This window comes from Dromaius novaehollandiae, chromosome 19 (assembly GCF_036370855.1).
Source record: "Dromaius novaehollandiae isolate bDroNov1 chromosome 19, bDroNov1.hap1, whole genome shotgun sequence".
In the NCBI taxonomy this organism is placed as follows: domain Eukaryota; kingdom Metazoa; phylum Chordata; class Aves; order Casuariiformes; family Dromaiidae; genus Dromaius; species Dromaius novaehollandiae.
Window position 1 is genome coordinate 7,977,072 of NC_088116.1, and position 27,995 is coordinate 8,005,066.

At 59.5% G+C, this 27,995-nt stretch overlaps 1 protein-coding gene across 1 annotated transcript; it reads left to right on the plus strand.

Moving 5' to 3' along the window:
- The first annotated feature begins 965 nt into the window (after positions 1-965).
- On the plus strand, positions 966-27,941 carry SRRM3 (serine/arginine repetitive matrix 3). The gene is made up of 14 exons (XM_026107251.2): positions 966-1,207; positions 6,117-6,218; positions 11,579-11,713; positions 11,815-11,895; positions 12,755-12,784; positions 13,277-13,345; positions 14,115-14,150; positions 15,838-15,888; positions 16,148-16,252; positions 16,927-17,089; positions 22,647-22,993; positions 23,415-23,642; positions 24,105-24,242; positions 27,331-27,941. The coding sequence occupies exons 1-14, from the start codon at positions 984-986 to the stop codon at positions 27,545-27,547; spliced, it is 1,926 nt and encodes a 641-aa protein (XP_025963036.2). The 5' UTR covers positions 966-983; the 3' UTR covers positions 27,548-27,941.
- Positions 27,942-27,995: the final 54 nt, after the last annotated feature.

The window sequence follows — 27,995 nt, forward strand, 5'->3', positions numbered from 1 at the left end:
CTTTTGGCGAAATCAGGGCTCGTGGTTGCATCCGTGCCGGGAGGCAGCGCAGGCACCGCTGTGGGACTGCGGGGAGCTCACGGCTTTCCAGAGGCCGGAGAGCCTGGAGCCAAGCGCCGGTGAGAGCATCTCCGCTTACCCGCGCGCGCCTTTTCCCGGAGCGGCGGCTCCCGCGGACGCGTGGGCTGCGGCTGAGCAGTGTTGGGGGGCTCGGAAACGCGCCGAGCGCCTCGCAGCCTGCCCGCGCCCGCGGTGATGCTCGCTGCCACCTCGGCTCCGGGCGCCCGGCGCGGCCGCGTCCCTCCTCTCCAGCGCTCCGGCAGCGCGCACCGAAGCCGCAGCAGCTCATTACCGCTCCGGCTGTCCTCTTCCAAGGGGTTATTTTTGGAGCCAAGCGAGGAAGAATCGAATGTGATCGTGGAGAAAGGAGACGGGGACACGTGAAGGGGAAAGAGCAGGAGCAGAAGCCGCTCTGCCTGGCCTGGTTTCCCCCGCCGGGAGAGCAGACGCGCTGGCCGCCGGAGCAGAGGGCGTTTGCCGTCCCCAGCCGCGGGAGCTTCCTGCAGCCCCTGACCCTGGCTGCTTGGGAACGGGGACCGAGGCTCTGCTTTCCCGAGAGGAAAAGCCCTTAACGCCGCCGGCAGCGCGGCCTGGGGCTGAGCCTCAGCCCCGCCGGTTGGAAGCCGCAGAGCACTGCCAAACTCGCTACGCAGCCGGGGCTGAGCCGCGCTGCTCGAAGGAGGGCGTGAGGGACAGGGCTGTCCCCGCGCACAGGCTGGCCCTCCCGGGGCCCAGCGCCGGCCCGTCCACGCCTCGTCCCGCGGCTCAGCTCGAAGCCCTTTCCTCGAGGTGGTGCTGGCCTCGGGCATGGTGGCAGGCCACCTCGTCACCGCGGGGCGGAGAGGGGCGCCGGGACAGGGACTGACCCCGGGCTCCGTTTCTCTCCCGCAGGCGCTGCCGGACGCGAGGCCGCCCGCGCCGCCATGGCGCTCTACAACAACGGGGCCAACGCGCCGTCGCCCCCGGAGGCCTCCAACGGCTTCTCCCAGCCCGGCGCCTCGGGCACCTGGCACAAGGGCGAGGAGGAGGTGCGGCTGGTGGAGCCCAGCCTGGTGAAGAAGGCTCACCGCGAGATCCTGGACCACGAGCGCAAGCGGCGGGTGGAGCTCAAGTGCATGGAGCTGCAGGAGATGATGGAAGAGCAGGGGTGAGTGACGGCCTCGGGCTGGACCGCAGACGTGCGCCTTTCCTATATAAAACACCCAGAAGTGGTAAATATCCCCACTTGGAAGTAAATCCGCTTTGGCTGTGTTTGGATACGTTCAGCGTATCGGACAACACTGGGGTGGGTTGATGGCTTGGGCTTGTGATGCTAAATCGCTGCTGGAAATCCAAACCCAGGTGTGCTTGGGTTTGGAGCCTCCCTGTAGGCACCGCTGCTCGGAAGTCTCAGCTCCCAGCTCCCAGCGATGACGGCTGGGAAAGCCGAGACAAGAGAGACAAGGGAGTTGCCCAAGGCCGTGCAAGAAGTCAGTGTCAGAGGAAGGGGTAGCCCCCAGCGCTGCCGGACTGGTGCCCTGCTCACCTGTGCAGCGCCTTTGCAGGGGCTCGTCGGGCAGCGAGAGGCCACCGGCAGTGATGGTGGAGGTGGTGGTGGTGGTAGAGGCAGAGGCGGGCGACGCTGGCAGAGGAGCAGGGAGGGAGGTGGTCGGTCTCACCTGCGTGTGTTGGGGAACTGAAGCTGTGGCTGGTTTAGGTGGGACTGGAGGACCCGTCTGCGGCCCCGGGGACAGCATCCAGCTGGCACGTCCCCTGGGCTGTGCGGGAGGGCTCCCGACGTCTCAGGGGCTTTAAACCCCATTGACGGGGCGGGCGGGCGTGGAGCGTGCCGTGCCGCGAAGGGGACCCCATGCAGCGGGAGGGGACCTACCAGGGGAGGCAGGGTCATGTCCCTGCCATCTCCTCGTCCTGCAACCAGGCAGGGGCTGCCGGTCCCCATCCCCGGCCCCCGCTGCCCGCCCCCGCAGTGGCAGCCCCAGCACGGCTTGGCAGGCAGTGCCCGGGCCACCGTGGGACCCTCGGTAGTGTCACGACCTGCTTTTGTCGGGGGCAGGGAGGGGGAAAAGGCAGCGAAACGATTTTTTTGTGCCATCTGAGACATGAACTGTCAGGATTTCTGCTCTCCGTGTTTCATTTGGGAATTCACCGCGCTTTGGGTTTTCACCATGCTAAAAAAAAATACAAGAGCTGCCGTTCAGCCCCAAGCGAGGCCGTTTCAGTGCGTCGGTCTGGTCACCGCCTCGCTCCTCTCCCTGCGGTTTTGGGAGCCGGCCGGGGCGAGAGGGTCCCCTCTGCCCCCAGGTCCCCTCCGGGCACCCAGCCAGGTGCCGCGAGCTGCTCGCCCGCCTTCGCCGTCCGCCCGGGTGAGGCGACGGGCTGGCAGGAGAGCCCGGTACCCCTGACAGCTCGGTAAAACCTGATTGATAGACCAAATTCTTCAGCACGCGGGTAGACGGGGACTCATATCAGCTGGGGAGAAGGAAAATGGATTGAGAGACGACTTCACCAAGGCTTTCATTAAGAGCCCGAGCGTGACCTAGAATTAAATTGTCTCACACAGACTGGAATAATGATTGTGCCTAATTTGTCATTATGGAAATAAATAACGCTGACCTGGTGCCTTGGGGAGCCCCGCTCCTCCTTTCAGGTCCCCATGCCCTACTAGGATCCTTACTATTAATATTATTACTGCAGCGAGTAATAGTGATGTTGCAATCTGTGTTGTTGGTATTGCTATAATTGTCTTTGCTATTATTAATACTATTAATAATGGTGATGACGGTGATACAGCTAAATGATAATATAATTACAGTAAAAATCTTGGTCAGCTTGTTCAATCTCCCCGCCTGCTCTCCCCCGGTGCACAGGGGCTCTCCGGGGCTTTGCGCGGGAAGCGCTTTGGACCCAAGAGGTTTCTGCCTGTCCCGGTGGCCGTGTCCCAGCCATGTCCCCTGTGCCCCGAGGAGATTTATCTCCAAGGGCAGGGCCCCTGGGATTAAAAGGCTTCGTGGCAGAGGAGGCTGCGTGGGGATCGAAGCGCTCGGTGGCCTCCTTGGCGCTGACAGCTCCTCCTGCTTGCTCCGCACCCGGCTGTGCCTCTCGCTCCCAGGCTGCCCGCGTGGTTATTTAGCGGCTGGTGGTTGGATTTCTTTCCTGCAAAAGAGACGTCAGCATTTCTTGTGCTGTTCCCAAACCTGCTAAATGTGTTAAATGCAAAAAAATCCCTCTGACGGGGTTAAAAGCAGAGACAAGGCAGGGAAGGCACTGGAGGGGGCTGGGGCAGGTCGGGGGATTTTCCAGCTCCGGGAGCCTCCTGTCACCGGATCGCTGGGACCCAGCGGGACCCAGGGGTGCCCACACGGGTCTTTTCCTGCAGTGGCTTTGCTGCCCTGCAGCCCTGCTAAGCGCCCACTCCAGGCCCATGGGACCGTTTTGTCACCCATTCCCCAGGCGTTTTCTCAGCCCCGGCTGGGAGGAGAAGGCAGTCAGGGAGAAGGGCAAATCCCCGCCTCGGCCATAGCATCTAAATATCTCCATGGCAGGACACACCTGGGAGTAAAACCCTTAATCTGGGATTGCTCCCAAAGCACCTTGCTTCAGGGGACAGGGCTTCGGGCCCCAGCTCGGGAGCACGCGGGCGCCCACGCAGCCGGGGTGGCCGGTCGGCGCTGAGCCCTGGGCAGCTCCTCCGCTTCCTGCCGCCAGGTCCCTCCACACTGCGTTGCAGTCGCGGGGCTGCGCAGACCTACAAACCCTCGGTGTCATGGCCGGGTTTGGCCGCCAGCCCCGCGGTGCCATCGGGTGCACCCGGACGCCCGGACCAGCCGGCAGGGAGCCGCAGAGCAGCGGCGGAGGAGCTGGCTGCGCTGCCGGGGAGGACAGCAGCACGCTGCAGAGCAATGCCTGTCTGCCGTGTCGGAGAGGGAGCAGCACGGGAACCGCAGCGCCTTGCGGGGCGGGGGAGCATGCTGCGGGCTGGTGTCCCGCCGGCCGCCTCTCCCTGCTCCGCGCCGCCCTTCGCCAAGCCGCAGCCACCCATCTGCTGCTCCCTGTTCTGCTCCACGGCCCCGTGCCAAGAGCACCGGTCGTGGGAATAACCCACGGCAGCAAATATTTGTCTTCCCGGGCGGACATCTCCCCGCTTGCCGAGTGCACGGCTGGCTCGCGGGATGCCCGGCTGCAGGGATCCGTCCTCCCGGCGCGGCCGCCGTGCCCGGCTCATGCACCCACCGGCTAGGATGCCGCGCGGGGTTTGGGGCTGCTGCCCCGTTTTTGGGCTGAGCCGAGGGGCTGCCGTGGTGCTGGGCGGTCGGTGCTGCTCGCCGCCCTCCGCCCACTCCCTGGCTGCAGTAGTAATGAGGCTGCTTCGGTGCAAATCAGCTCATTAATATTAATCCTCCCCATCACCGTCACGCTGTTCACGGCGCCCTGCTGCGAGCGGCACCTCTTCAAAGAGAGTTTGGGGAGATTAAACCCACGCCCGCCGGCGGTGCGTGTGGATGCGGGAGGCAGCACTCGTGGCATCGGTTCTCTGCATTGGCTGCAGCGGGTTACGGCTGGGCAAACGCGGCCGCATCCGTTCCCCTTCGTGGGCCTGAACCGCTGCAGATTTTCCCCATGTTGGGGCACGGAAAAAGCCACCCCAGTGGCTGGGAAGTGCTGCGCGTGGGAGGAGGCGGCTGGCGCAGGGGGTGACGTGGGCCCGCGAGGACGGGGAGCCAAGCGGGGTCCCGCGCTCCCGAACGCAGCCTTGCGAGGTGCCCGCCCGCGGAAACCACAGGGTTTCATCCCACCGTGACTCCCGGCAGCTTCCTGGGTTCATCAGAGGGAAAGCTGATGGGATCTGACTGGAGGCCCCGGTGCAGCTGCTCGAGCAGCCCCTGCTAGACGGTGCATCCGAGGACAGCGCGCGGGCGGGAGCGGCCGTGACGGAGGACATGGACCCTTTCCTCCCGCTGACGCTGGCCGCCTCCTCCGCTTTCAGCTCCTCCCCGGCCTTGTCTCCAGCGCCTGCATCGCCCCTTCCCTGGGGCCAGGACCTGCCATGGTGGGGGAGACGGGCAGCCGTCACGGCCCAGCTACCCAGCGCTGTGCCGCCTTTGAAGCGAGATGACTAGGAATGATTTATTCCTTGATTTCCCGCAGCGCCGCAGGTGCTTGGGCTGGTCTCCGTCCGCGAGGGCTCTGCAACCCTTCACGCCCGTGCGGGTGCTGCAGCCCCGGACAGGTCAGGCACCTCCTGCTCCTCATCCTGCCCTGTCCCCGGGGACGGTGCCATGAGCTCAATGCTGTTTCTTGGGGCAACCTGGTTGGAGGGGAGGACATTTTGGGTGCTAAAGGGATCTTCCTTGATTTTCTAGGGAGCAAAAATGCTCCTCCTGAGAGTAGCACTCCCTTTGGACATTTGCTGCACAGGAGCTATGATTCTGATCATTTTTTTTCTGCCATTAACATACCATGTGAACTGGCCCAGATGCATCGTCCCACTTGGTTGCCATCCTGTCTCTGTTGGTAGCCAACAGTGGATTCCCAGGATGGAGTATAAGGACAGGGCAAGTGTGTTGTGAATCTCTTTGCTTTCCTAATCTAAAACCTAAAAAAAAAAGCCTGTATAAATAGATTAAATAACCAATGAACCACTGTGATCAGAGCAGGGGGTTGCATTTAGCCACAAGAAATATTTCTGGGTGTCTGACAAGAATTTCTTTCCAGCTCATTTCTTTCCAGAACTTTATTCTGCAGGAAAACATATGGAAGAGAAGGAAAAGACAACGACTGTGGCATTAAACCACAGAGCAGCTTTGGTCAGGAGGGACTGCAGGGGCTCTTGGCCCGGGCCCACCGCAAGCAGGGCTGCAGCGCGGGAGAGGCTCCTTGCTCTGGGCGGGAGGGTGGCTGGATCCCGGGGGCCGGGAAGGGCCGGGAGCGTGGGGACACGCGCCAGCCCCTTGCGCTGCGGGGGGAAATCGCAGCCCTGCGGTCCCCCGGCAGCCGTCCTGCCCCGCGGCACCCGCGCTCCGGCCACGGCAGCCCTGACTGTGTGCTCCCCGCTCCAGGTACTCCGAAGAGGAGATCCGGCAGAAAGTGGGGACCTTCCGGCAAATGCTGATGGAGAAGGAAGGCGTGCTCACCCGGGAGGACCAGCACGGGCGCCAAATGTAAGTGAGTCCGGTACGGCTGCGGGCCCTGGCAGCAGCTGGGCTGGCCTCCCGCGGCGGCGGGGACGGCCTTTTCTGTGAGCCGCGTGGAGCAGGGATACGTAAAACCCGACCTCCAAACTTGCTCTGGATGCTGAGAGCTGGAAGAGTGGCTTTGCGAGATCCCAGCTCTTCTGGGAAATCTCACTGCCAGATTCCCTCTAACATGGAGGGATCGAAGGCAGGACCCCATCTCTAGCGAGGTTATCCAGCACTGGTCCTCTGGAGACCTCGGGGCGCTGCGTGACGAGGCCGGTGTTGCAGTGCTCATGTCATGGATGCTGACAGGGAAGCACAGATGGTCTCGATGCTGAGCTCACCCCGCCGGACGGCAGCAGAGACCTCGCAGGTCTTTTGAGCCACAGGTTTGGTGCATCCGGCCAAGGCAGGACTGGGAGTCTGTGGGCAGATCCATCTTCTCCTGCACCGTGCAGTCTGGCTCAGTGCAGTCACTTGGCAGCTGTCGCAAATCTGGCCCGAGTCCTGTGTCTCCCTCTGCCTTAAATGCAAACTGCAGCAAGGGCAGTAGAGCAAAGTGATGCACCAGCTCTGTTTTGGGGGGATGCAAGGGGGTTTGGGCTGTCTCACCTCTGCCCGTTCTCTGTGGATTGGGTCCCCTCTCCTGCCCTTCTTGGGGCTGCAATTGCAGCTCCTGCCCCTCTCCGGGCAAGGGACATGTATGATCGTAATGACAAGTTGTGCTGTAAGGGGCCCAGGCTGGATCAGCAGGGCTGGAGCCTTCGTGGTTTTCCCCGGGGCAGATCCAGAGCCATCCTCTCGGTGCCTGGTTATCAGGCTGGTGTAAATCCTGCGTGGCCTCACTGAGGAAGCTGCTCCAAGTAGCTCCTGCCCCGTGACTCTGTCTTCTAAGAGCTCCTTGCTCTGCCTCTTCCCTGGGGGCTGCTTCTGCCTCGGGGTCTTGGAGCTGAGGTTAGTCATTCAAAATGGCACAGCTCTCGCTGAAGACCTGCCGCCCTCTGCTCCCAGCCGGTTGCTTCCCCTCCTGCCCGCCCAGCGCAGGAGCATCCCCATCCTCGCCAGAGTCCGCCCTGGACTGATCATGATTTATCTGTGAAAAGCTTAATGGCCCAGGCAGCGTGGCTGGCCTGGCGTGCTCCATCTATCAGCCTGGAAACCAGGTCACTTGGGACAGGAATAGCTCCTGCAGGTTCACTGAATATTAATGCTTCATTAGGGTCAGGAAATCAGGGCGAGGGGGGAGGCAGGGAACCCGCGGCGGCAGGGAGAGCCTTCTTCCCGCAGCTCCGCCGCACCAGCGCTGCCACCAAGGAGCCGGGAGGGCCCGGGATCCCGGTCCTCTGCGGCAACCGGTTGCACAAGGAGGGCGTGAGAGACCCAGTCCCTTGCGAGGCAGCTCCCAATCCCTTCCAGCCTCCAGCATCACCATCTTCTAACAGCCCGGGTGAGTGGGGCAGCACTCTGGGAGTGAGGAGAGACCTGGAACGACGGAGTGGAGTGAGGGCTGTTCCTGCATTGAGGCAGTGAAAGGGAAGAGAGCAGCCCTGGCTGTGCCGCTGCCCTGGGCTTGCAGGCAGCCCACCCAAGGCAGAAAGCCTGGCTGGCTGCCCATGGCCATACCAACCAGCACCCGTTGCCCGTTGGGGTGTGAGTCGTCCCCAGAGCATCCTCCCGGGCAGGCTGGGAAGCTCTGTGTGCTGGAGGGGTGCTGCGACCGCTGGCGGGAACCCGGGCTGGCTCTCCCGTTGGAGCTGGCACCGTGATAAATAAGCAGATAGGGAAACAGAAGGGAGGGGAGGGCGAACAGCCACTGCTCTGCCCTTTCCCCACTTGCAGACTTGCTTTTGCACTGTGAAGGGTAATCATTGAAGATTAGTCTAGGGGCTATAAATAGTAGTGCTGATCTGGAAGGACCAGTCTCAAAGTGCAGGATTGCTCAGAGGAAGGTGCCAAGACTGATCCCAGGAGTGGCACTGCCTCCGTACAAGCTACAGTGGAGTAGCTGGCAACCCTGCAGCCTGGAAGAGAGATGATGGAGGGCAGAAAGAGAGCTGCCATATCCTGAGTGGCCTGGGGAAGGTGGCTCGGCACTGACTGTCCCTCCCAGCACAAAGCCAAGAGGTGCTCAGATGAAGCTAGTTGGAGCCAGGTCCAAAAGAAGTGGTTCTTCATGCAACATGCAAACATGCAAAGGCCTTTCCAAAGGGTGCCCTGGGTGTAAAAGCTCTGCACTGGTTCCAGAAGAGGCTGGACAGAGGAGATGCACTAGAGTTACTAAATAAACACACGCTCCTGTCCTTGAAATGGTGTGGAGGCTGGGAGAATACTCAGCAGAAATATCACGTATGCTGATCCTGCTCTGATGCTTCTCTGGACATCTAGTGTTACAGATCAGATATTGGGCTGGACAGACTATTTGTCTGGACCTGGGCAGCTGTTCTTCTTTCAAAGCTCATGTGAAAGATCAGCATCATCTGCAAAATCCCCAAGGGAAACTGAGGCACAGAGCCGAGACATGACCACCTGAGCCCCTAACTGGCTCTCTGCACAATTCCAGCTGTCTTCTCCATCTACGCACATGTAGCCTGGTGGTACAGCCCAGCTCCCGAAGGAGTAACTGCTTGATGGACAGGCTGGTGGGACTGAAAAAAAACCTGATAGCATGTGTCAGGAGGGGAGATATATCTGGAGCAGTACAACCCGGTCTTGAACCGCTGAGCACAGCTAATGGAAGAAAAGCTGCCAGCAGGCTCTGTCTCGGAGCACGTGGTTGGCGATCCGCTCACGGTGCTGAATTTCATCAGCTGCTCACAGAGCAGAGCAAAAATCCCACAGATAATGACTTCTCTTTGCTCCTCTCACTTCCTCCTTTCTTCCCTCTTTCCATGTTTTTATTATTATTTGAAAGGCATATGCTGCCCCTGGGGCATGGCCAAGCCAGAAGGCGTTTGGAAAGGACTCAAAAGGTAGTTGCTCCAAAGCAGGCTGGGGGAATGGCAACCTGAGACCCACGCCATCTCTCCCCCTCTGCCAGCCGACATGGCCTGCTCAGCTGAGCAATCATTTGCAGCAAGGAGAAGGTTGTCTCGCTTGTATTTTCAATCCAAAATACTTTTAATTGGGTTAAACTCCCCAGGGCCTGTCTGCGGCCAGTGAAGCCAACACGTGCCGTTCTCAGATTTGCCGTGTCTATGTAGAAATGCCCCTTCGTTGGCTGGAGGCCTTGGCAGGGCTGGCAAGCAGCTTGGTGCCAAGGGACTGTGTGGCCCCAGCAGCTGCAGGGGATGCACTTCTCCATTAGCTTTGCCTGCAAAATGCTTCCAAGACTGGAAAGTCTGGAGGGACCCACCTTTGGGACATTAGCTAGAGAGTCCAGCTTCCAAAGCTAAATCTGCCCTTGGTAGGTGAAAGATTGGGCTTGTTTGATGTAGGGCATCTCCCAGACATGGCACCATCCATTACAGTTTCAGCCAGGGCACCTGGAGTCTCCTTCTTGAAGGCCATGTCCCTCCCATCTTCCCTGGATGCGATATCCTACATCAGAGCAATTTTCCCCCAGCAGAGATGGGGCTGCTGATACGAACATGATGGAGAACTGGGATGTCCCTACCACTCCACTGTTTCTCTTAGCCCTGCTCTGACTAGGCTATTTCTGAGCTTTTGGGCTTACGTGCTGTTGTTATCAAGAACTTTGGGCTTTGCTTCTGCCCCTGCGGCGCCCAGTGTGACCCCGGTGCCCTTGGCACTACCAGGAGCTTGCCTGGGTCAGCTTGCAGGCAACCGTGGCAGGTCACCTGGGAACAGCACCACTCTGCTCCTTCCAGGAGGGATGCTGGAGAAAAACTCATGCTGGAGAAAACAACCCCTGCTTAACATGGACCAGGCAGAGCAGATCCTCTCACCAATGGGAGAGGATACTGAGGTGCAGGGATTATGGGCTCGGTTTTCAGGTTCCTCAGTGTCTCCCATTCTTTTGGGGGAGGGGATGAATCCTGGGGCTTGCACCCTTGCCCAGGCAGCTGGATGCCGAGTTACTTCTTGTTGGTCACCCAAGGACTTTAGCCTAAAATGGGGCTTTGAGTCCCCGTTCCTGGTACTGTGAGGCTTCCAAGGCCCTGGACGGCTTCTCCTCCTGGGATTTAACTTCTGATATCGCACAAGGAGGGTGCGACTGGTGTGATCACAGAGTATGCCAGAAGTACGTGCTGGAAGGGCAGATCCCACCCAGACATCCTCTGCTGCCAAACACAGCTTGAATACTGGGAGCATAGGAAGAATGGAAAACAAACAGCCTGCACCATCTCCTGTGGATCCTCCAACAAGTCTGGCTCCAGCTCAGCTTCAGGGATCTGTGCAAGGGGCTGAGCTGGAGGCCAGGGAAGCTTGCTCTGTCCTGAGCTCCTGCAGCTGGCGTTGGAGACAGCCCTCTGGTTGTCATCTCCAAGCAGGGACATTGCTAGGAAACGCTTCGTCAGGGCTCTTTGACGTGTTTTTATCTGCTCCACCCCCTTCTTCTCAGCTGCTGTCACCAAGTCTCAGCACCCTCAGCCACCTTTTTGGCCTAACAGCTCTTCCTCTGCTCAGGGCCCAAATCACTAGCAAAGCACCCCCATCCATCCGTAGGTGGAGGCATTTGCCTTTGCCTTGTGCATGGAGGGGCTCCGGCTGGGTTTTTGGAAAAAGGGGGAGCTGGGGGCGGCAGGGGGAGCGGGGGGAGCCCAGGGGACGTGAGGAGAGTGCTGGGTGCCACCACCGCGTGCAGGGGCTGAGCTTGGCGGCAGAGCAGGGAGGTCGCTGTGTCCCCGGGCATGGGCGTCCCTCCGGCTGCTCCTGCACCGACCTCGGTGCAAGAGGCTCAGCGAGCAAGAGGCTGGGAGGCCGGCGGCGCATCCCACCCCTGGCGCCGCTGTCGTCAATGGCAACCTGCCCGCCGTTTCCATGGCAGCAGCAGAATTAATGCTGACGAACTCGGAGGCAGAGGAGACCCCGGGGGTTTCGGGCCTTACGCCTGTCTCAGCTGGCCCGGGGAAGCACAGCCTGGCCGGACCCCCATCGCCCCGGGACCTCAGCCCGCCACCCCCACGTGTCCTCGGGCGGCCCAGGCTGAGCCCACGGCACGTTCCCGCGCCTGGCACAAAGCCTGGATAATCTCGGGTGGCTCCCGCCGACGGCCAGATAATCCCCCCCGGATCCCCCGATCCTCCTGCCGTCTCCTCTCCCTCTAATCCAGCGCCTGCGGCCGGCCTGGGCTGACCCCGCTGGGGAGACCCAGCACCCTCCGCTGAGCCCTGGGATGGGACACGGAGAGCCCCGAAATAATCCGGCTTCTCCTCCTTTGCCAGAGTGATAGAAAACCACCACGTGGTGGATGGGGAGGAGTACGCGGCCGAGTACCCCGAGTACGGCGAGGGCTGCCTGCTGCAGTGCGACTGCTCGGCCGAGTGCTACCGCGACGACAGCAGCCACCGCGAGTACAGGTGCGCCGCGGCCGGCGTTTCCCGGGAACGCTGCTCCCCGCAGCCCGCGCAAGGGGCAGGGTGGCCGGCACGGTCCCGACCGGGTCCGCTTTTTCCCGCAGGCTGAAGAGACGGTCAAGCAGCTCCACCTCTCCCCCGCCCAAGAAGAAAAAGAAAAAGAAATCGGGTCACCGCCGGAGCCGGTGAGTCCCGGGCTGTCCCAGCAGGGCAGGAGGGGACCGGGCTTTCCGCCTGGCCCTCTGCTCCTTCCTTACCCTCTGCTGAGGCTCAAATCCCCCCAGATGCGAGGATTTAATGACTCTGGTCATTATCTCGGCCCTTGCCCAGCTCTGGGGTCGGGGCTGTGGTCCGCAGGGGCTGGTGCTGGGGGCAAGGTCCAGACCTGTCTCCCATCTGCACCCCAACGTGCCCGGCTGCCCCTCCACAGCACTGCAGGGCCCCAAACCTCACCCAGCCTGAGCACACAGCACGGACCTGCATCGCCCTGGTCGACACGTACATAAATACACCGTATACCAACCCCAAAGGCAGTATGTGCACCCTGCCCAGGGAGGCAAGGCAGCCAAACACACCCCCAAGTGCAACACATCTATACGGGCAGGAGATGCAACACATGCCTCCAGCCCGGCCCCTCTGGAAGGGGCTCCTGCGCGCCGGCGAGCCCCGCTTTGGCACTGCCGTTTGACCCGCCGTGGGGGACCCGACCACACAGCCACAGCCAGCTGCTTTGTGGAGATGTGACTTAATGAGGCAATTAGCACAGGGGCTAGTTGATGTGGGTAATTGCAGCATTAAGAGATGCACTATCACCCTTCAGCCTGTTCAGCTGGAAGTGCTGACAAGGACCTCAGGAAGGAAGGACCCGGCTGATCTAAGGCACAGCACTGGGCAGGATCTGGCCCCTAGAGGGGTCTGTCTCTGTCCTCCTGCTGATCCCCTCTCCCCAGTTAGTGCCTGGGGCCTGCTTCCCCCCTGCGCAGCCCATGCTGGGACTAGGAGCTGCTCTCTTTAACATGCCTTTCTTTGCCTTCCCTGTGGCAGCAAAAAGAGGAAACCTGGCTCGGAGCGCAGGTGAGTGCCCTGGCCGCGGTGGGTGGCTCGGTGCAGCAGCGTGCCTGTTGCCCTGGCATGACACCATCGCCCACAGCCAACCGGTACACACGGGGAGCCCGTGCAGGCTGGCCTTTGCCACTTGCTGTCCGGCTGGGAAATGGTAGCGGGAATTGACTCCTCCAGCTGCGTTTCCTGCTGGAGACAGCGGAGCCCACAAGGTGGCAATGGGACACAGCGGGATGCACGTGGTCTGGGACCAAAGTTAATCAAAGTCCATGCTCTAAGAGCTGCTTTCTACCCCTATCGCAGATCCCCTAAGGAAACGGTTTCTGTTTGATGTTCATGTGTCTAAGTCCCATTGGTTGCTCCAGGGAAGTGGGGTGGTGGTGCACTGGAGGGACAGGGTCCCGTGGGCCATGGGGATGGGCCTCGGGGTCCCTGCAGCACCCTGGCCAGGGTCGAAGAGCCCCTCACTCTCAGCTCAAGGGCTTCCACTTTTATTCATTCCAGCTGTGACAGCTCTTCGCCAATCCGCAAGGAGAAGAAAAAGAAGGCTGGAAAGAAACACAGACGTGACAGGTAAGAAGGGCAGCACGTCAGCCTGCGTTTCCTCTCCCTCCTCTCCTCCCTCCTGGGGTGACAGAGAGGGACAGGCACCAAGAAGGGGCTGGTTAGGGGTGAGCTTGGCAAGGACCAATGCACAGAGATGGGGCATGAACCTGCCTGCTCTGTCCCACTCCCACTGTGAATCTGGCCGCGAGGCTGCCTGGGGCCCTGCGGGGGCATGGCAGCACCCTGGCACCCATGAACCGCCATCACCGTGTCCCCACCCTGGGTACCACCTCAGCAGTGCAGCCTGCCCGGTGTCCCCAGCTTCCACGAAGTCCAGGCCCGAGAGCAGCCGAGCCATTGCGAATGGCCAGCCTGAGGTGGCCCTGGGTGCAAGACACCTTGGAAAGGACCTTGGGTGGCGGGGCCTCCTGCAGCCACAATGGACATGCTATAGTAAATCTGGAGGGAGGTGCTTTGGCAGGCAGGAGGAGGTAAGAGGGTGCCAGAGAGCTGGTACCCTGCTGCCTGCCAAGGATGTGCCAGGCACCTGGTGTGTCCCCGCGACATGGGGATGGCATTACTCAGGGTGCTGGGGCTGTCTGAGCAGCAGCCGCCCTGCTCCTGGCTCCCTCGCTGATGGACTCTCACATCCATCGGCCCATCCTGGTGGTTTGTTGCCTCCTGCCCACCTGCCCTCATCCCCATTCACCTCTGGCCCTGGGGGCTGCCCAGCCTTTCCTCCCTGTTAGCCAGCTCAATGCGTCTCCTTTGCCTCTGTCTCGTCTTCGTCCCTCAGGTCTGAGTCTGGATCCCGGAAGAAGAGAAGACACAGGTGAGAGCGAAGGCTGCAGGAAGCCATCCTGCCAGGACCTGCTCTAGGTCCCAGCTTCTCCCCTTGTCGGGAGAGCCCCCAGCCCTCATCCCTCCCGCTGCCCCTGCCACCTCCACCCTGCAGGGGTGGGTCCTCCCTGACGCTGAGCATTGGGGCAGGGGGAGCAGCACACTGAGGAGTTATGGATCCCATAAGTGACTGCCCCATCACAGCCATGGGAGTGAGGCGGGGGGAGCATGGAGATTTCTATGCAGGTTCCATGTTTTATCTGTGATGGGAGATACCAGCCTTGTGATGGCCACTTGACTGGGCTGGAACACCTGTTGGTGATCCGAGCAGGGGCTGGCACATGTTTCCAGCACCCAACAGATGTTGATTCCCTTGGGACTGTGGGGCAGGAATGTGCCTTGAGGTTGGGGCATCCCCCTGAACCCAAAGGCTGGGCACCACTGGTTGTCCATCTACCTCGGAGGTAGCAAGGGGCTACCATGCTGAGGTCTTACCAGCTTCTAAAGTAGCCAGCCATGTTCTGGGCCCAAGTAGGCCTGGGCTCAGCAAGCCCACCCATCGCAGCCTATCATGCTCCCTGTGGCTGGACATTTTGGGTGCAGTAGGACTGCAGAACGCAGGTCTTGCCCGGTGAGGGACTGCTTCTCTGCCAAACGTTGAGACAAAGCCCTGGACCAGTTAGCTAGCACCTAGCTATCTCCTGAGGGCTGCCCAAAGGACCACTTTCTCCTGCCACCAGTCTGCAAACAAGTCCTCTTCTGCTGGGGGCAAACTCATGGCTCTGGGGGAACTGCCTGCCTGCTGCTGGGCAGGCAGGGCTGGCATATTCCTGTGCAGGCACCACTGAGCTGTGCCTGGCCTCCAGGCTTTCTCCAGCCCAGCCTGCATGGCCCTGCAGGTCCCCACCCGTAGGACCAACGAGCCTCTGATCTGCCTGGGGAGGAAAGGATGGATCTCAGAAAGCTTTGCCATGGCAAATCCTGGACATGCCTTGTTCTGCAGATGCCCTCTGCTGGCCCTGCTATTTAGGGAGCCAGGAGGAAAAGACGGCCAAAAGGGCCATCTGTGGGCAGAGCAGCTCAGGAGGTGGGTGAAGCAGGGAAAGGTGAGCAGAGAGGTGACAACTGCCCTAAAACCTGCTGATCCAGAGCAGAAATGGCCCCCTTCTCCTTGGCACTAGCCTGTCCCATCCGGCTGGCCTCATTGAGTGACTTGGTTGGGGCTTGCACGTGGTGGAGACAGTAGCCACCCTCGTCAGTAAGGTCTTGTAACAGGGATGGCCCAGCCCCAAGCAAATCCCCCCCTCCGCTCCCCCCAAATCTTGGAGTTTGCAATGTTTGGAGTCATGACAGGCCTGTTGGGAGCCCCACAAAGGTTTGTTCCTCAGGTGGTCCCCAGCTCTGGGTCAGACCATCTCCAGGCAGAGCTGAGCCTGCAGCTGGGCTCCAATGCCTGCCGTCATGCTGCAAAGTGAGGGGATGGCCAGCAAGGACAGGGAAGACTGGGCACTGAAGGCTCAACCCCGACCTGGTCCTGAGATTGAGCGCCGGGTGCCTGGCATGGGGCAAGGAGTGGCATCACTGCTGTGTGGGCGTCAGCAGTAGAGAGATGCCCACTGGGATGTGGGGCCTGCCCATGCTCCTGCATCTGCATTTTCAGCCTTCTGCTGTTTCCATAGGTCCAGGAGCCCCAAGAACAAAAGGAAAGAGAAAAACAAAGACCGTAAGAGGTGAGATGCCAGCGGCCAGCCCTTGCCGTAGTTGGTCTTACTCCAGCTCTGTGGAGACAGCAGGTCCCAGTGGGACAGGGCTCCCAGAGCCTGTGCTGTGTCAGGAGGGGGTGTGGGGCTATCCCTGCTGGGGTGGGTGGGGGTCCAGCCCATGACCAGGCTGGGAGGGATATCCTGCTGCCAGCAGCACCATGCTGCCCCTCTGTCCCTGTCACCATCCGGCAATTCAACCAGCCCTTCCTCCTTGTCCACTCTGCAGGTCCCACAGCGAGTCCCCAGCCTGGCGGTCACACAGACGCAGTAGCTGCAGCTCCCACAGTGCTTCGCTCTCCTCTGATTACAGCAACTCCAAATCCCCCAGCAGGTAGGAAGACCCCTGCCTTGACCACCACCAGCAGAAACAGCCCTAAAACCTCCCTTTTGGGGTGGTGGAAAGGCGATGAGGAGGGCAGGGAGCCTTTGGATGCAGGTGTCAAGATGTCCAGGGATTGGGATGGGGACCGCAGTGCAGGCGAGGCTCTGGGAGGTGCATGACAAACCTGTCTGTCCCATGCAGGGATGTGAGCCATGGCAGGCCCTTGTGGTCTTAACACAGTCTTGCTGGACTGGAGCCTTTTTCCCCCTTAAATCATCAGCTCCTGGAGTCCCATGAATATGTGGGCATCCCTAGCTGCGTTTCCAAAGCAGATCAGAAAAAAAATGACTTGGCCTCTTGGCTGCAGAGTCTTGTTTGGAAATGTGGCACCTGGCAGGGGTTTCAAACTGCATAGCAAAATTTGAAAGAGTGAAAGCCCAAAACACATTTTTTTCAGCCCATTTTCTGCTTTGGCAAGGCCTGACCTGCAGTTTTGGTCGTGGCCTGTGCCTGGCAGCCCCATGGGAATGAGGCGAAGGGTGAGGCTGTGCCAGGGATGGGAGGCAACTCAGTCCCCGGTGGCTGCCCGTGCGCGCGTGTGTGTCTCTGCCATGGCTTTGCACCGCTTCTTGTGCCCCAGTGTGCTGGCCCGTGGTCACCCGGTCCCCTCGGTGTCCCCACAGGCTGAGCCCCAAGCACCGTGAGGACGGCCCCAAGGGCAGCAGTGCCCACTCCAGCCGCAGCCCGTCCTCCTCGCCCCGCCGCTCGGCCACGCCGCGCCAGAACGGGCACAAGGGCAGCGCCCAGAACGGCAGCCGCAGCGCCTCGCTCGAGAAGCCGCAGGATGTACGTACGCTTTTCTTGGATCACGGTTCGCTTCCCCGACCACCTCCCTCCCCTCCTGCCTAACCAGGACCCCCCCCCGGCTCTCCTCTCCCACCTCATCTCCTCTTCCTCCTCCAGTCACTTTGCTCCAAGCTCATGACGCCTGGCTGGCCGGACCGGGTGGCTCGCTGGGGTCTCGGCACCAGCCCCGTCGGGCAAAGCCCCACCACGATCCAGCTGCCCCTTCCTGATCCCCGCCGGCTTTGCAGGCATGAGCTGGCACCCGGACAGGAGGACACCAGCCATGGCGCTCACCAGCGTTTCTCTGGGTGCCAAATCCCCCCCCCAGAGGGCAGCACCCAGTTGCTTGCAGGCTGGCATTGCCTGCCAGGGCCACCTCTGTGCTCAGCACCTCTGCTTTGAGCCCAGTCAGCCAAGAAATGGGTAAAGCTGGAAAAATTATTTCCCTGCCACCACCAAGGTGAAGGTGTTGACCCCAGAGCTCTGGACCATGGAGCCCAGTCTGCACCTGAGTCTGGGGACAGGATTTAGGCCAGGACAGGCTTTGGAGCTGGTTTGGTGCTGGGTGCTCAGTTTTCGGGAATTCAGGGTCTCCGGGGAGGCTTGTCCTGGGGTTGCCTGTCCCTGGCTGTGCCTCACTCCCCGGGGAAGCCCCTGCTGCTTCAGGGGTTTGTTCCCATAATACAAGTGCTCACGTTAAGGCATAGCCAGTGTGGCGAAAGAGCCGGCCCCAGCCTCACTACCGCCGGGGTGGAGATGAGCCCAGTTCAGCTCCCGGGGCAGGACAGGCGATGGAGGCAGGGTTGAGCCAAGGCACCCAGCGGCACCCAGGTGCCCTGGAGCTGTCCTTGGACACCTCCCGCCCTGAAGCCTGCCGCGGGCTGCCATCAGCCCTCCAGCGGTCTCAGCATCACCCGGGGTGCCGAGGACCCCCCGGTGCTCCCCGGCCCCACGCCGGCCCTGTGCTGGAGAGCATCGCCCAGGCCCCTGAGCTCCTTCTGCTCCCGGGCACTAGTGGTACTTTTCTCCAACAACTTTCTCTCTCTCTCTCTTTCTCTCTCTCTCTCTTTTTTTCTTTTTTTAATCCCATCTGTGTTTTTCTTTAGCCTCCCATTTGAAAAAACCCCAAACGGTAATATACAATTCCATTTCTTGCTCAGCAGAAGCAGGGAAGAGGGGGCGGGAAGGGAAATGAAACGTGCTTTTTCTTTTTTCCTCCTTGTTTAGTTTCCTTTATTATTACTTTTTTTTTTCCTTCGTGATGTACAGAAATGCAAACGATATTTCTATTTTTTTTCTGTCGTCGTTGTGTTGTTCTAGAATTTTTTGCTTTCGTGTGTGTTAATGTGGAGAAGAAAAAAAACAAAAAACAAAAAGCAGATGTGTTTTCTTAATATTTACAACCGTTGAACATTGTATTTCCATTTCTATATTTTGACCAAGGGATTTAAAAGGGAAGGTAACAGTGCCGATCTAAAGCAAAAAGCCATGTGGCTCTACAAAATTGGGAAGTGAATTGCCATTTGTCTCCTTACGTTTAGCCCCCAGTTGCTGCTCGTGGCCGGCGCCGAGCGCCCTTGCAGGCGCGGGCAGAAGCAGGGCTGAGCCCCATCGCTCTCCCCGCCGTGCTGGGGAGATGCCCCAAAGAGCTGCTTTTGCCCTGAAGACTCGACTTCCCTTTTAAATGCACAATCCCCGTCTCCATGCGTCCCCCTGCCGGCTGGCTCCCCTCCATCCTCGCGCTCTCTCGTTCTTCCTCCTCTCTCCTCCTCCTCCTCCTCTCTCTCGCGCTCTCTCTCTCCCACACGCACTCTCTCCAGCACTTCTTTCTCTCTGTTATTTTTTTCTTTGGGCCGCTCCGAGCCGATCCCGGTGCCAAAACGACCCGACGAACCTTGACATGGTCTGCCTCCATCCGTTGCTTTACTTGCATGTGGTTTGGGACTTTGTAATGTTGCGTAGCGCCTTTTTGAGACAGAAGCGCGGTGCTGCTATGTAGAGGCCGGGTGACGCACGCAAGCGAGCAAACCCGCCGCGTCTGGCCGCCCGCCAGAGACTTTCGATTAAAGAAAGAAAAAAAATCGAATGAGACCAAAAAAAATTGAAAATCTAAGCGAAGCAAGCTTTATTAGCAAAGGGGTCTAAATCACATTACTAAAGAGTCATTGTCTTTTTCCCATTCTGCACTCCAAATGTGGAGATTATTGTTTTCTTTTTTTATTATTGCATTCCTGTCACTGACAATTCAGAAGGTAGGTATTTCGTCCACCTCTGCACGTTCACTTCTGCAGATGAGCCTGTTGAAAAGCACCGTAGCTTGATTTAATGTTATTTTCTCTTTCTTACTTTCTTTCTCTTTCTTTCTCTCAGTCTCTCTCTTTCTCTGTCTCTTTCATTTTGTCTCTTTTTGGTGGCTCTATATAATTTTTTTGTATTTTTTTCCCTCAATTAGCTACAAAGCCATGCTCTTTTATGTTTTTTTTTTCTGTTCATGTAATATTTTTTTTCTTTCCTCCCTTTTCTCTTCCTCGTTTACTCGTTCTGTTGGTAGAATGCATTTCTGTGTGTTTTAGCCCTCCGATTTTGTGTTCGTTTCCATAAACGGTACAATTATGTCTAGTCGATTTGATTTCCTCTGTGGCTTTTTAGGGGCTGGATAACAAAGCGAGCAAAACTAACAGCAAATAGAGACAAAGGGCAGGGACAAAACCCCAGCGTGTGAAAAGGAGCGGCAGTGCCAGCAGGGATGGCGGTGGGGGTGGCGCCGGGGTAGCCGAAGCGCAGGAACACAAAATGCTGAATGTGGAAATGCTGCGTTTTTCAGAGGAAATCTCTCTCTATATCTCTACCTCTCTATCTTTTTTTGGTTGCTTTTGTTTTTCCCTTCCTGGCTGGCCCGTGGCAGGGCCGCTGCCGGCTCGGGGCTCGCTCCTGGGAATGCCTCACGGCCGCGGCCCCTCCGGCAGCTGGAGCCTGGCGTTTCTGGGGTCATTTTGCCGTTTGTAGGGTTTAGCGATCACCGCGCTAGCTAGTGGCTTTTCCCTCTCCCTAAAGCAACTGGAAAACTAACAGCTTGTTAGAGAAAGTGTTTAAAAAAAGGAGGAAACCCCAGTGCCCTTCTTCTGCTCCGGAGGGCAGTGGGAGCGATGGCAGTGGTGGTGTACTGGCCCTGCCTGGCCACTAAGGGACGTGTCCCTGTCAGTGATGTCCCCTGGCTGCTCATGGCTTGGGGATGTGTCCCCATCGGTGGTGTCCCATGGCCCTGGCCCTGTCTGGCCACCTGTGGCTCAGGGACGTGTCCCCATCAGTGGCATCCCACAGCCCTGGCCTTGCCTGGCCACGTGGGGACGTGTCCCTGTTGGAGGCGTCCCATGGCCCCAGCCCTGCCTGGCTGCTTGCGCTCGTGGTGTGAAGCCGTGTCCCCCTTGGTGGGGTCTCCGCCGTGGCCACCATTGCCCCTTGGGCTCTGACCCCCTCCCTCTTTTTGGGAGGGAGAAGCTGGGTTTTAGGAGCCAAAGAGGAGGCTGGAGGGAGGGCAGTGGGAGCCTCTTCCCATCCACTTACCCCTGCGTGTCTGAGGTGAGGGGACGGCAGGGAAATGGGCTCGTCGGTGTCGTGCGTGACCCCCAGGCTTGGCCCTGACGCTGCTGCGATCCCCTTCAGCCTAGCGAGGCCTCATGGCCAGCTCGGCGCTGCGGCTGCCCTCCCCACGGTGTTGGGCGCTCGGGAGCCATGGACGGTGGAGAGAAACCCCCCAAGCCGCCCCACAGTGTGGGCCCAGAGCTGGCAGCCCCCGCAACCTCTGGTTTCCGTTCCTCAGGCACCAGCCCCCAGCCGGCAGGCGAGCGGCGGCCGCCATCTTGCCCCACCTTGCCTTTGGGTTCCTCATGAAATGGCGGCCCTGGGGAGCAGCTGGCCTTCACGCGCAGCCTGGGGCGGGTTTCCCTCGGGGTTTCTCATCAACAGGATACTTGCTAGGAGAGGATGAAGAAAGGGGAAAGAAAAACAAAAAAGGAAGATTTTGGGGCTGCCAGAAGTGGAAGTTTTCAGGCGGGTTGCTGTTGGCAGTGGCCGATGCCGCTGGTGTTCGGGGCGGCCATCCGCCCCCAAAGCGAGGGCTGAGCCCCAGGGCGCAGCCGGGCATCCCCAAAGGCGACATGAGGACGGGCCCTGTGCGGGAAAGGGCCCCCGTCTGCTCTGGACGTGGCCCCAGGGCCGACTCCGGAGAAACTCCCGCTGCGCACCGTGGGCATCCCGCTCCCGCCGCCGCTGGAACGTGGGGCCGGGGCCGCCCCCGCGGTGCCGCCGCCGCTGTGCGAGCGTAGCTAGGGTCCGGGGCCTAGGCCAGGCGAGCTGTTTTGTTTTATTTCTCTTCTCCTCCTCGCTCTCGTCTCTCGCTGTCTCTTGCTTTCTCTCTCTCTCTTTCTTTCTCTCTTGCATTTTTGTGAATCTAATGATGCACTTATATTGCCCCGCTTTTCCCTTCTCTTCATACCTTACCTACTAAAGGAGGAAATGCCACTTTTTTGGTAAGTGGATGTTAACCAAGAGGGACTTAAAAAAAAAAAAAAAAAAAAAAAAAAAAGCATATAACAGAAAAAAAGGAAGCAGAAAGCAAAGTCTGTGTTGCGTGCTGATGAGAACTTAGCAGTTCCCTGCAGAGTCACAGCTAAAAAATCAATGAGTATCCCAGGAAGAGTTCAGAGACATTCGTTTATCTCAGTAACGATGACATTTGTGGAGTTTTGGTTTGGTTTTTATTTGATTTTTTTTTTTATGTTTTCTTCTTTCTTTTGGTTTCTTTCAACCTTCTCTCCCCGTCCCCTGTGGCTCCCTGCCTTGCCCTCCATTGTTGCTCTGTGCTGTCTTCCTCATTTTCTTGATTTGTTTTGAGCCAAAATCTGTACTATATGTAAAAACTATGCATATTTAAACATATATATAAATATATATATATGTGCATGCATCTGTGTGAGCAGAGCTCCCAGCCCCTTCCCACCTCCCCGGTCCCACTACCTCCAGTCCTGTTTGGTCTGATCCTGCAGTTCAGTCTAATTTACTCTCTCCCCCATCCCTCCCTTCTCCCCCCACCGCCTTCCCTCCTCTCATTTTTTTCTTTTTTTCTCGTTTTTCCTTAGTTCGTTTGGGTTTTACATCCCTTTTCCTTTCGCCTTTCTTGTTTGGGCCGGGAGGGGGCCAGGGGTTTGCTTTATCTCCGTTCCAGATGTTTGGGGGGTTGTTTCTTTCCCTTTGAGCTCTCCCTCCCTGACTATTTTGGGTTTCTTGGCTTTTTTATTTTCCCCTCCCCTCTCTCTTTGTTTTTTGCGTTTTGCATGCGGAGAGTTGCATGACCCACGTTGTTGAGGGCGAGAGGCTGAGGCGAGAGGAAGGTGCAGAGTAGCGTCTGTGTAGCCTGCCTTATGCAATGTGCGTTGACGTTGTGACTTGAGCCTCCAGCCCGGTGCGCCCCGTTAAAGACCACTCTCTCCTTCTTTCTTCTTTTCTTTCCTCCCCTCCGCCTCTCCCCCTCTCTCTGTCTGTCTCTCCCCCCTGCCAGAGGCCGGCCTCGGTGTCCCCGTCTCCCTGGGCCCACGGCAGGAGCGACCCGCCGTCGCCCCGCACCCGGGGCGGCAGACATGGTGCCAGGAGCCCCCGCTCGCCCTCGCCGGAGAAGGCGGCCCGATGCGGCGGGGCCGAGAAGCACGGCCACCGGCACCGCTCCCGCACCGCCTCGCCGCCCCGGCACCGGGGCCAGAGCAAGGCCAGGGCTGCGGCCCCCCGGGAGATGTCGCCGCCAGCGCTCAGCCCCACGGGCTACAGCAGCGACTCGGAGGGCTCGGTGTGCTCACACGCCTACCACCTGCAGCCCGGTGCCGAGAAGAACCACAGCGTTCATGCCAAGAAGTAAGAGGGGGCTTGCAGGCAAACGGGTGCAATTCAGCCCTTCCTGGGGACGCTGGGCCTTTGGCCTCCAATATTCAGGGCACAGCTGCATGGTCTGACATGGATGTCCATGGGCAGCTTTTTCCTGTACACTTTCATTTCTCAGCACCTTGTTTCCCCCCAGGGCAAGCTTCGGCCCTGCACTGCATGGTGGTGATGGGGCTAAGCCGGAGGAACGGGGAGGCTTGGGGTGAGCTCGGCTCATCTGAAAATCACAGTCCCATAGGACTACTTCTGATGCTCCCTCCTGGGTACCCAGGGGCTTTGCTGTGTTTCTCAGCTCCTTCAGGGACAAAGCAAAAGCTGTGGTGGGAAAAGAGCTTTGGACGAGGCTGTGGCTGTGGGGACAGCCTAGGGATTGCCTTTTCTCTGCCCACTGCAGGATGAAGGAGAGACACCATCGGGGCAGGCCAAACAGCAGCTCAGAGTCATCAGCTAAGCACTCCCGGCATGCATCTGAGCGGAAGAAGAGCCTGTCCCACAGCACGGGGCACAGGAGCAGCTCCTGGAGCTCCAGCGGCTCCCTGTCCAAGTCCCGGTCCCGCTCCCGGGAGAAGCGAGCAGCACGGAGCAGGACCCGGTCTCCATCGCAGAAAAAAAACGCGAGCAGGTCAGCCCCCAAGGATGGTGTGAGACACCCTGTGGGGTTGTCCAACAACCACACTTCCCTGGAGAGAGTTGGTTGCACCATGCAGCCTGAGTCCTTGGGACGCAAGTCCCGACACACTCATTGCCTGCACAAGTCCTTCCCCAGAATTGAGGCCAAAGGCCAAAAAGCCCTTTCTAGACTGGTGGTCTTTCTGTAGAAGTGTCCCTACTGCAGAGGAGAAAGGCCCAAGGTCTCAAGGGGTCTGGTACCCTGGTCTCTGTAGATCCAGGCCCAGTACCGTTCCCAGTGCTGGCTTTGGGTGTCGGTCTCACTCCGTGCGGGTGGTCACCATGCATGGTGTCTACCCAGCATTCATGTCCCCAAGCTTCAAGTCTGCTCACTGGACCCCTGTGCAACGCTCCAGCCAAGCACGGGTATTTGCTTCCCCATGGTCACTAATATGAGTTGTGATTTTTGATTTAGAGAGAAGGACAACGAGCCCCGAACACGCCACAGCGACCCTGATCCTGCCCGGGCCAGGCGTCGCTCCAGAAGCTATTCTCCCATCAGGAAGAGGAGACGTGACTCTCCCAGTTTCATGGAGCCCAGGAGGATTACAAGGTAGATTTCAGCACATGCCATATTCCCCACCCCTAGTGCTGGTGTGGCCTTGGGGCTGAGCTCTGCTGCCAGGGAGCCCAGGGTGGATGGATGGACAGACTGATGAACATCTCTGAGGACAGATAGAGCCTGAGCATGAATGGATGGGTGCATCAGGCTAGCTAGACAGATGGCTAACCAGACAGACTGCCTTCAATATTAAAAACTTCTGATGTCTTCACATTTAGAAATAGAAAATATGAAATTGTGTATGTATACATACACAATTGTTTGAATCGTTTGAAATTGTGTATGTATATTCCAGCAAAAGGTACTGTCTCAAACGTGTTTCTCTCCTGCCCTCTAAAAGCAGTTATCTCCTCCTTGAGATCCTATTGATTCAGGGTCCTGGGCTTTAAGACAGGCAATATTTAGTGCCAGACAAAACACTGTATGCATATATAGTATCTCATTAGCATTCAGTGCTGGTGAGATTACTGGTGTGGAGCTGAGATTACCTCTTCTCTGACCTATTTGTCACGAGCTCTTATCAGCTGGGAGATCTAAGACTGTAATGCGAAGGTGGCTGGATTTTTAGAAATCAGCTCAGTATGGGAGGATTTTTTTTGCCTTGGCTGGACTGAAGTTTTAAGGAGAGAAGATAGGAGAAATAGCTGTTCATATATTGTTTTAAAGCTCTCTGCAGGCTTCTGCTAATAGATTGCCTGTAAAGTATACGGGCCAGGAAAGCTCTTCACAGCACAAAGGTTTCTCAGCCTCTCTACCACATGGTGGCTTTGCTGCTCCAGGGTGGTGCAGCCCTTCCTCTCCCAGGCCAAAATCCCTGTTGGGGCAAGCATATGTCAAAGAAGCCACAGTGCGGCGGGACTAAGGCGTTAGTGGTGGGCAGCCTGCTCTTCCCAGCCCTCCCTCTGCCGTCACCTGCACAGCTCGGCCGTGGTGCAGTGCCCCTGTCCCTGCCCTGAGCTAGTTTTTCCCAGGCTGCCTTGTGTGGGGCTCTCTCCTTGTCCTCGCTGCCTCTCTTGACCCCCCCTCATCGTGTCCCTGCTGCAGTACTGGTAACGAGTCCGGGCTCTCCATCGGCCTCAGAAGCTGCCACCGGTTGCTGTCGTTGGGGCTGGTTGGCCAGGGCATACGGCAGCGGGTCTGGCCGTTTAGTCCTGGAGGCTTGAGATAAGGAGCGAGGCGATGTGCCGTGCAGCCAGGCTGCCGGAGATGGGGCTGCTGCGCTGTGGTCTGTCTCATCCTCTGCCGCGATAGCTCTGCAGACCTCAGTGGGAGAAGGGCAGGGCTCTCCCTGGCCCCAGCCTTGAGCCACCCTGAGGAAAGGGAGAGGAAGGGGCCACACGGCCCTGTTTGAGGGGCCAGCCCTCAGTCCCTGTGGGGACTGTCCCCGGCTCCCAGGAGACAGAGACCAGAGACTGATGCCATCTTTGCTAAGGGAGCTCAGGACAGAGCAATCTGGAGCTCCTGCCTTTTCATCCCTTGTCCAAGGCTTGGTGGTTTCCATAAAGCCTCAGCTCCCAGAGCCTGGGGGTCACAAAGAGAAACATCATTTTCTTTTTTTCAGTCGCTGAAAGGAAAGAGCATTTCCAGCCCAGGGCCTCAGGCCCAGATAAAGGCAGAGGCTGGTCCAGGGAGAGGGCAGCAGGGGGAACAAGTCACAGTCCTTGTCTGCATCTGGGCAAGCTCTGCAGCCTGACGAGGAGCCCCTGGATACCTTTCCTTTCCCTCCCATCCTGTCCTCAGTGCCCACCTGCCCTCCCTGCTGGCCCCGGGTGGGCTAGCACCGCGCGGTCCTGCCTCCTCCGTCAATGATGCCAACATCTCCTTCTCCATTTCATCCCAAGGTTCCTCTCGGAGAGCATCGCCGCAGGCCTGGTTAGCAGGGTAACCTCTCCCCACTCCTCTTCCTCACGGACCCCACTGCATCTCCTCGAACTTGCCGTACGCGGCCTTCAGTGCTAAGCCATGTCTGTGCCATGTGTGTCTCTGTTAGTCCCACTAACACCGCTCACTCTGGTGCGCCCTGCGCCAAGCAGGGCCAGGAGAAGGGGGCAAGGAGCTGCTTCGCGCTGGCAGTCTGCTGCCACCTTTCGCCCCTTGCTGCTACCTCCCGGCTGGGAAGCGTCCTGATCGGGGCAGATTTCTGGGGCTGGCATCCTCGAGACATTGCTGCATCCTGGGGGATGCGGGCACTCTCGTGGGTGCCCCTCTTGCTGAGTCTCATGTGGCAGAGGGGCTCAGCAGGGCTGCCGGGGAACTGAGGGAAAAGGGAGAAACGCAGAGAGAAACCACCTCAGAAGGTGCCCAGAGCTGCCTGGAGGCCCAGAGCCGGAAGGGCCAAGGAGAGGCCGCGCTGCTCCCCAGGACCCAGGAGTCCAGAGGGAGATGGGGAGGCAGCACCCACATCCCAGGCAGAGGCACAGAGGCCCTGGGCAACAGGCGGAGGCCACGGGGCTGTGGCGAGGATGCCGCATGGGGCAGGGGGGCAGCGAGGCCGCCAAGAGCCCCCTAAGCCCGTGCAGCAGTCCCTGGGACCCTCGGCAGGAGTTGAGGGGGGCTGTGAGAGGGTTGCCAGAGCCCCTGCACTCCCCCCTGCCCTCTCTCTGGGTTTGCCCCCTTATTTCTCCCTCTGCCCCATTCCCCTGGCCTTGCCACGTCCCTCCTCTTCCTCAGGAGCCGGTGGGGAGGGTCTGACCCCGGGGCAGGCTCAGCACCCCGCAGCAGCCCGGCTCTCCTGGCGGCCGCCACATCCTGCCTCCCACTAATCCCTAACTTCTCTTTTTCAGCAGCTTTAAATCTTTGGTGTCTGGGAAACACAAAAGCCACATTAACCCGCTCACTTTCTGTCCTCGTCGCTGCCTAATCCAGGACTAACACCCCGGGGTGGCGGCGGGGGCAGCCGGGGCTCGGGGAGGCCGCCGGAGCCGGGCGGGCGCAGGCGGGGGGTGACACCGGGCGGCTGGCTCGCCCACGGACCCCCCGGTCACCCCGCGGCCGGCCCAAGCCCTGCTGCTCTGGGCCTGCGCTCCCCCTCCCCGAGCTGCTCCCAGGGCCTGACTCAGTTTCCCTTTTCCCTTCGCAGCGCTCGCAAGCGGCCCATCCCCTACTACCGCCCCAGCCCCTCGTCCTCCAGCTCCCTGAGCAGCTACTCGTACAGCCGGAGCCGCAGCCGCAGCTACGACAGCTACAGCACCAGCCGCAGCCGCAGCCGGACTCGCAGCCCTTTGAGCCGCTCGCGGAGCCCCAGCCGCAGCCCCAGCTACAACAGCCGCAGCAGCTCGGAGAGCGCGGGCTTCTGAGCCGCGGGGCCCGGCCCCGCCGGACGCAGCCCCCCAGCCCTCCTCGCCGGCCCCCCGCGCCCCGGCCCTCGTGGGGCAGCCAACACCAGCCTCGTCGTGCCCACCCCGCTGCCGCGTGCCACGTCTTCCCCATCGCCCCGAGCAGGGACGGAGCCGGCTTGCCCCGCGGGTCCTGCTCTGGCCCGTCCCAGAAGAGTCCCTGAGCCAGGACCACCGGGAAGGTGGGAAAAAACCTGGGAGCTGCTACAAGGCAGGCCTGGGGGCTGGGGAAAGCAGGGGCATGATGGAAAAGTCAGCTGGATCCGCGCACATCCCCGCATGGCCCACGGTGACTGCATCACGCAGCCCCTCCGTCTGGGACAGGGTGGACTCCAAACCTCTAGGATATTTTGGGGGTGGGGAAGGGAGGGGGGAATATCTCTTGATTTCTGCAAATGCTGGGGGGGGG

What these genes read in the sequence shown, in the direction of transcription:
- SRRM3 (XM_026107251.2), top strand. Translation starts at nt 984, where the DNA reads ATGGCGCTCTACAACAACGGGGCCAACGCGCCGTCGCCCCCGGAGGCC. An exon ending in GAGATGATGGAAGAGCAGGG is followed by an intron (nt 1,208 to 6,116) that starts GTGAGTGACGGC and finishes TCCCCGCTCCAG; the next exon opens with GTACTCCGAAGAGGAGATCC. An exon ending in TCGGGTCACCGCCGGAGCCG is followed by an intron (nt 11,896 to 12,754) that starts GTGAGTCCCGGG and finishes TCCCTGTGGCAG; the next exon opens with CAAAAAGAGGAAACCTGGCT.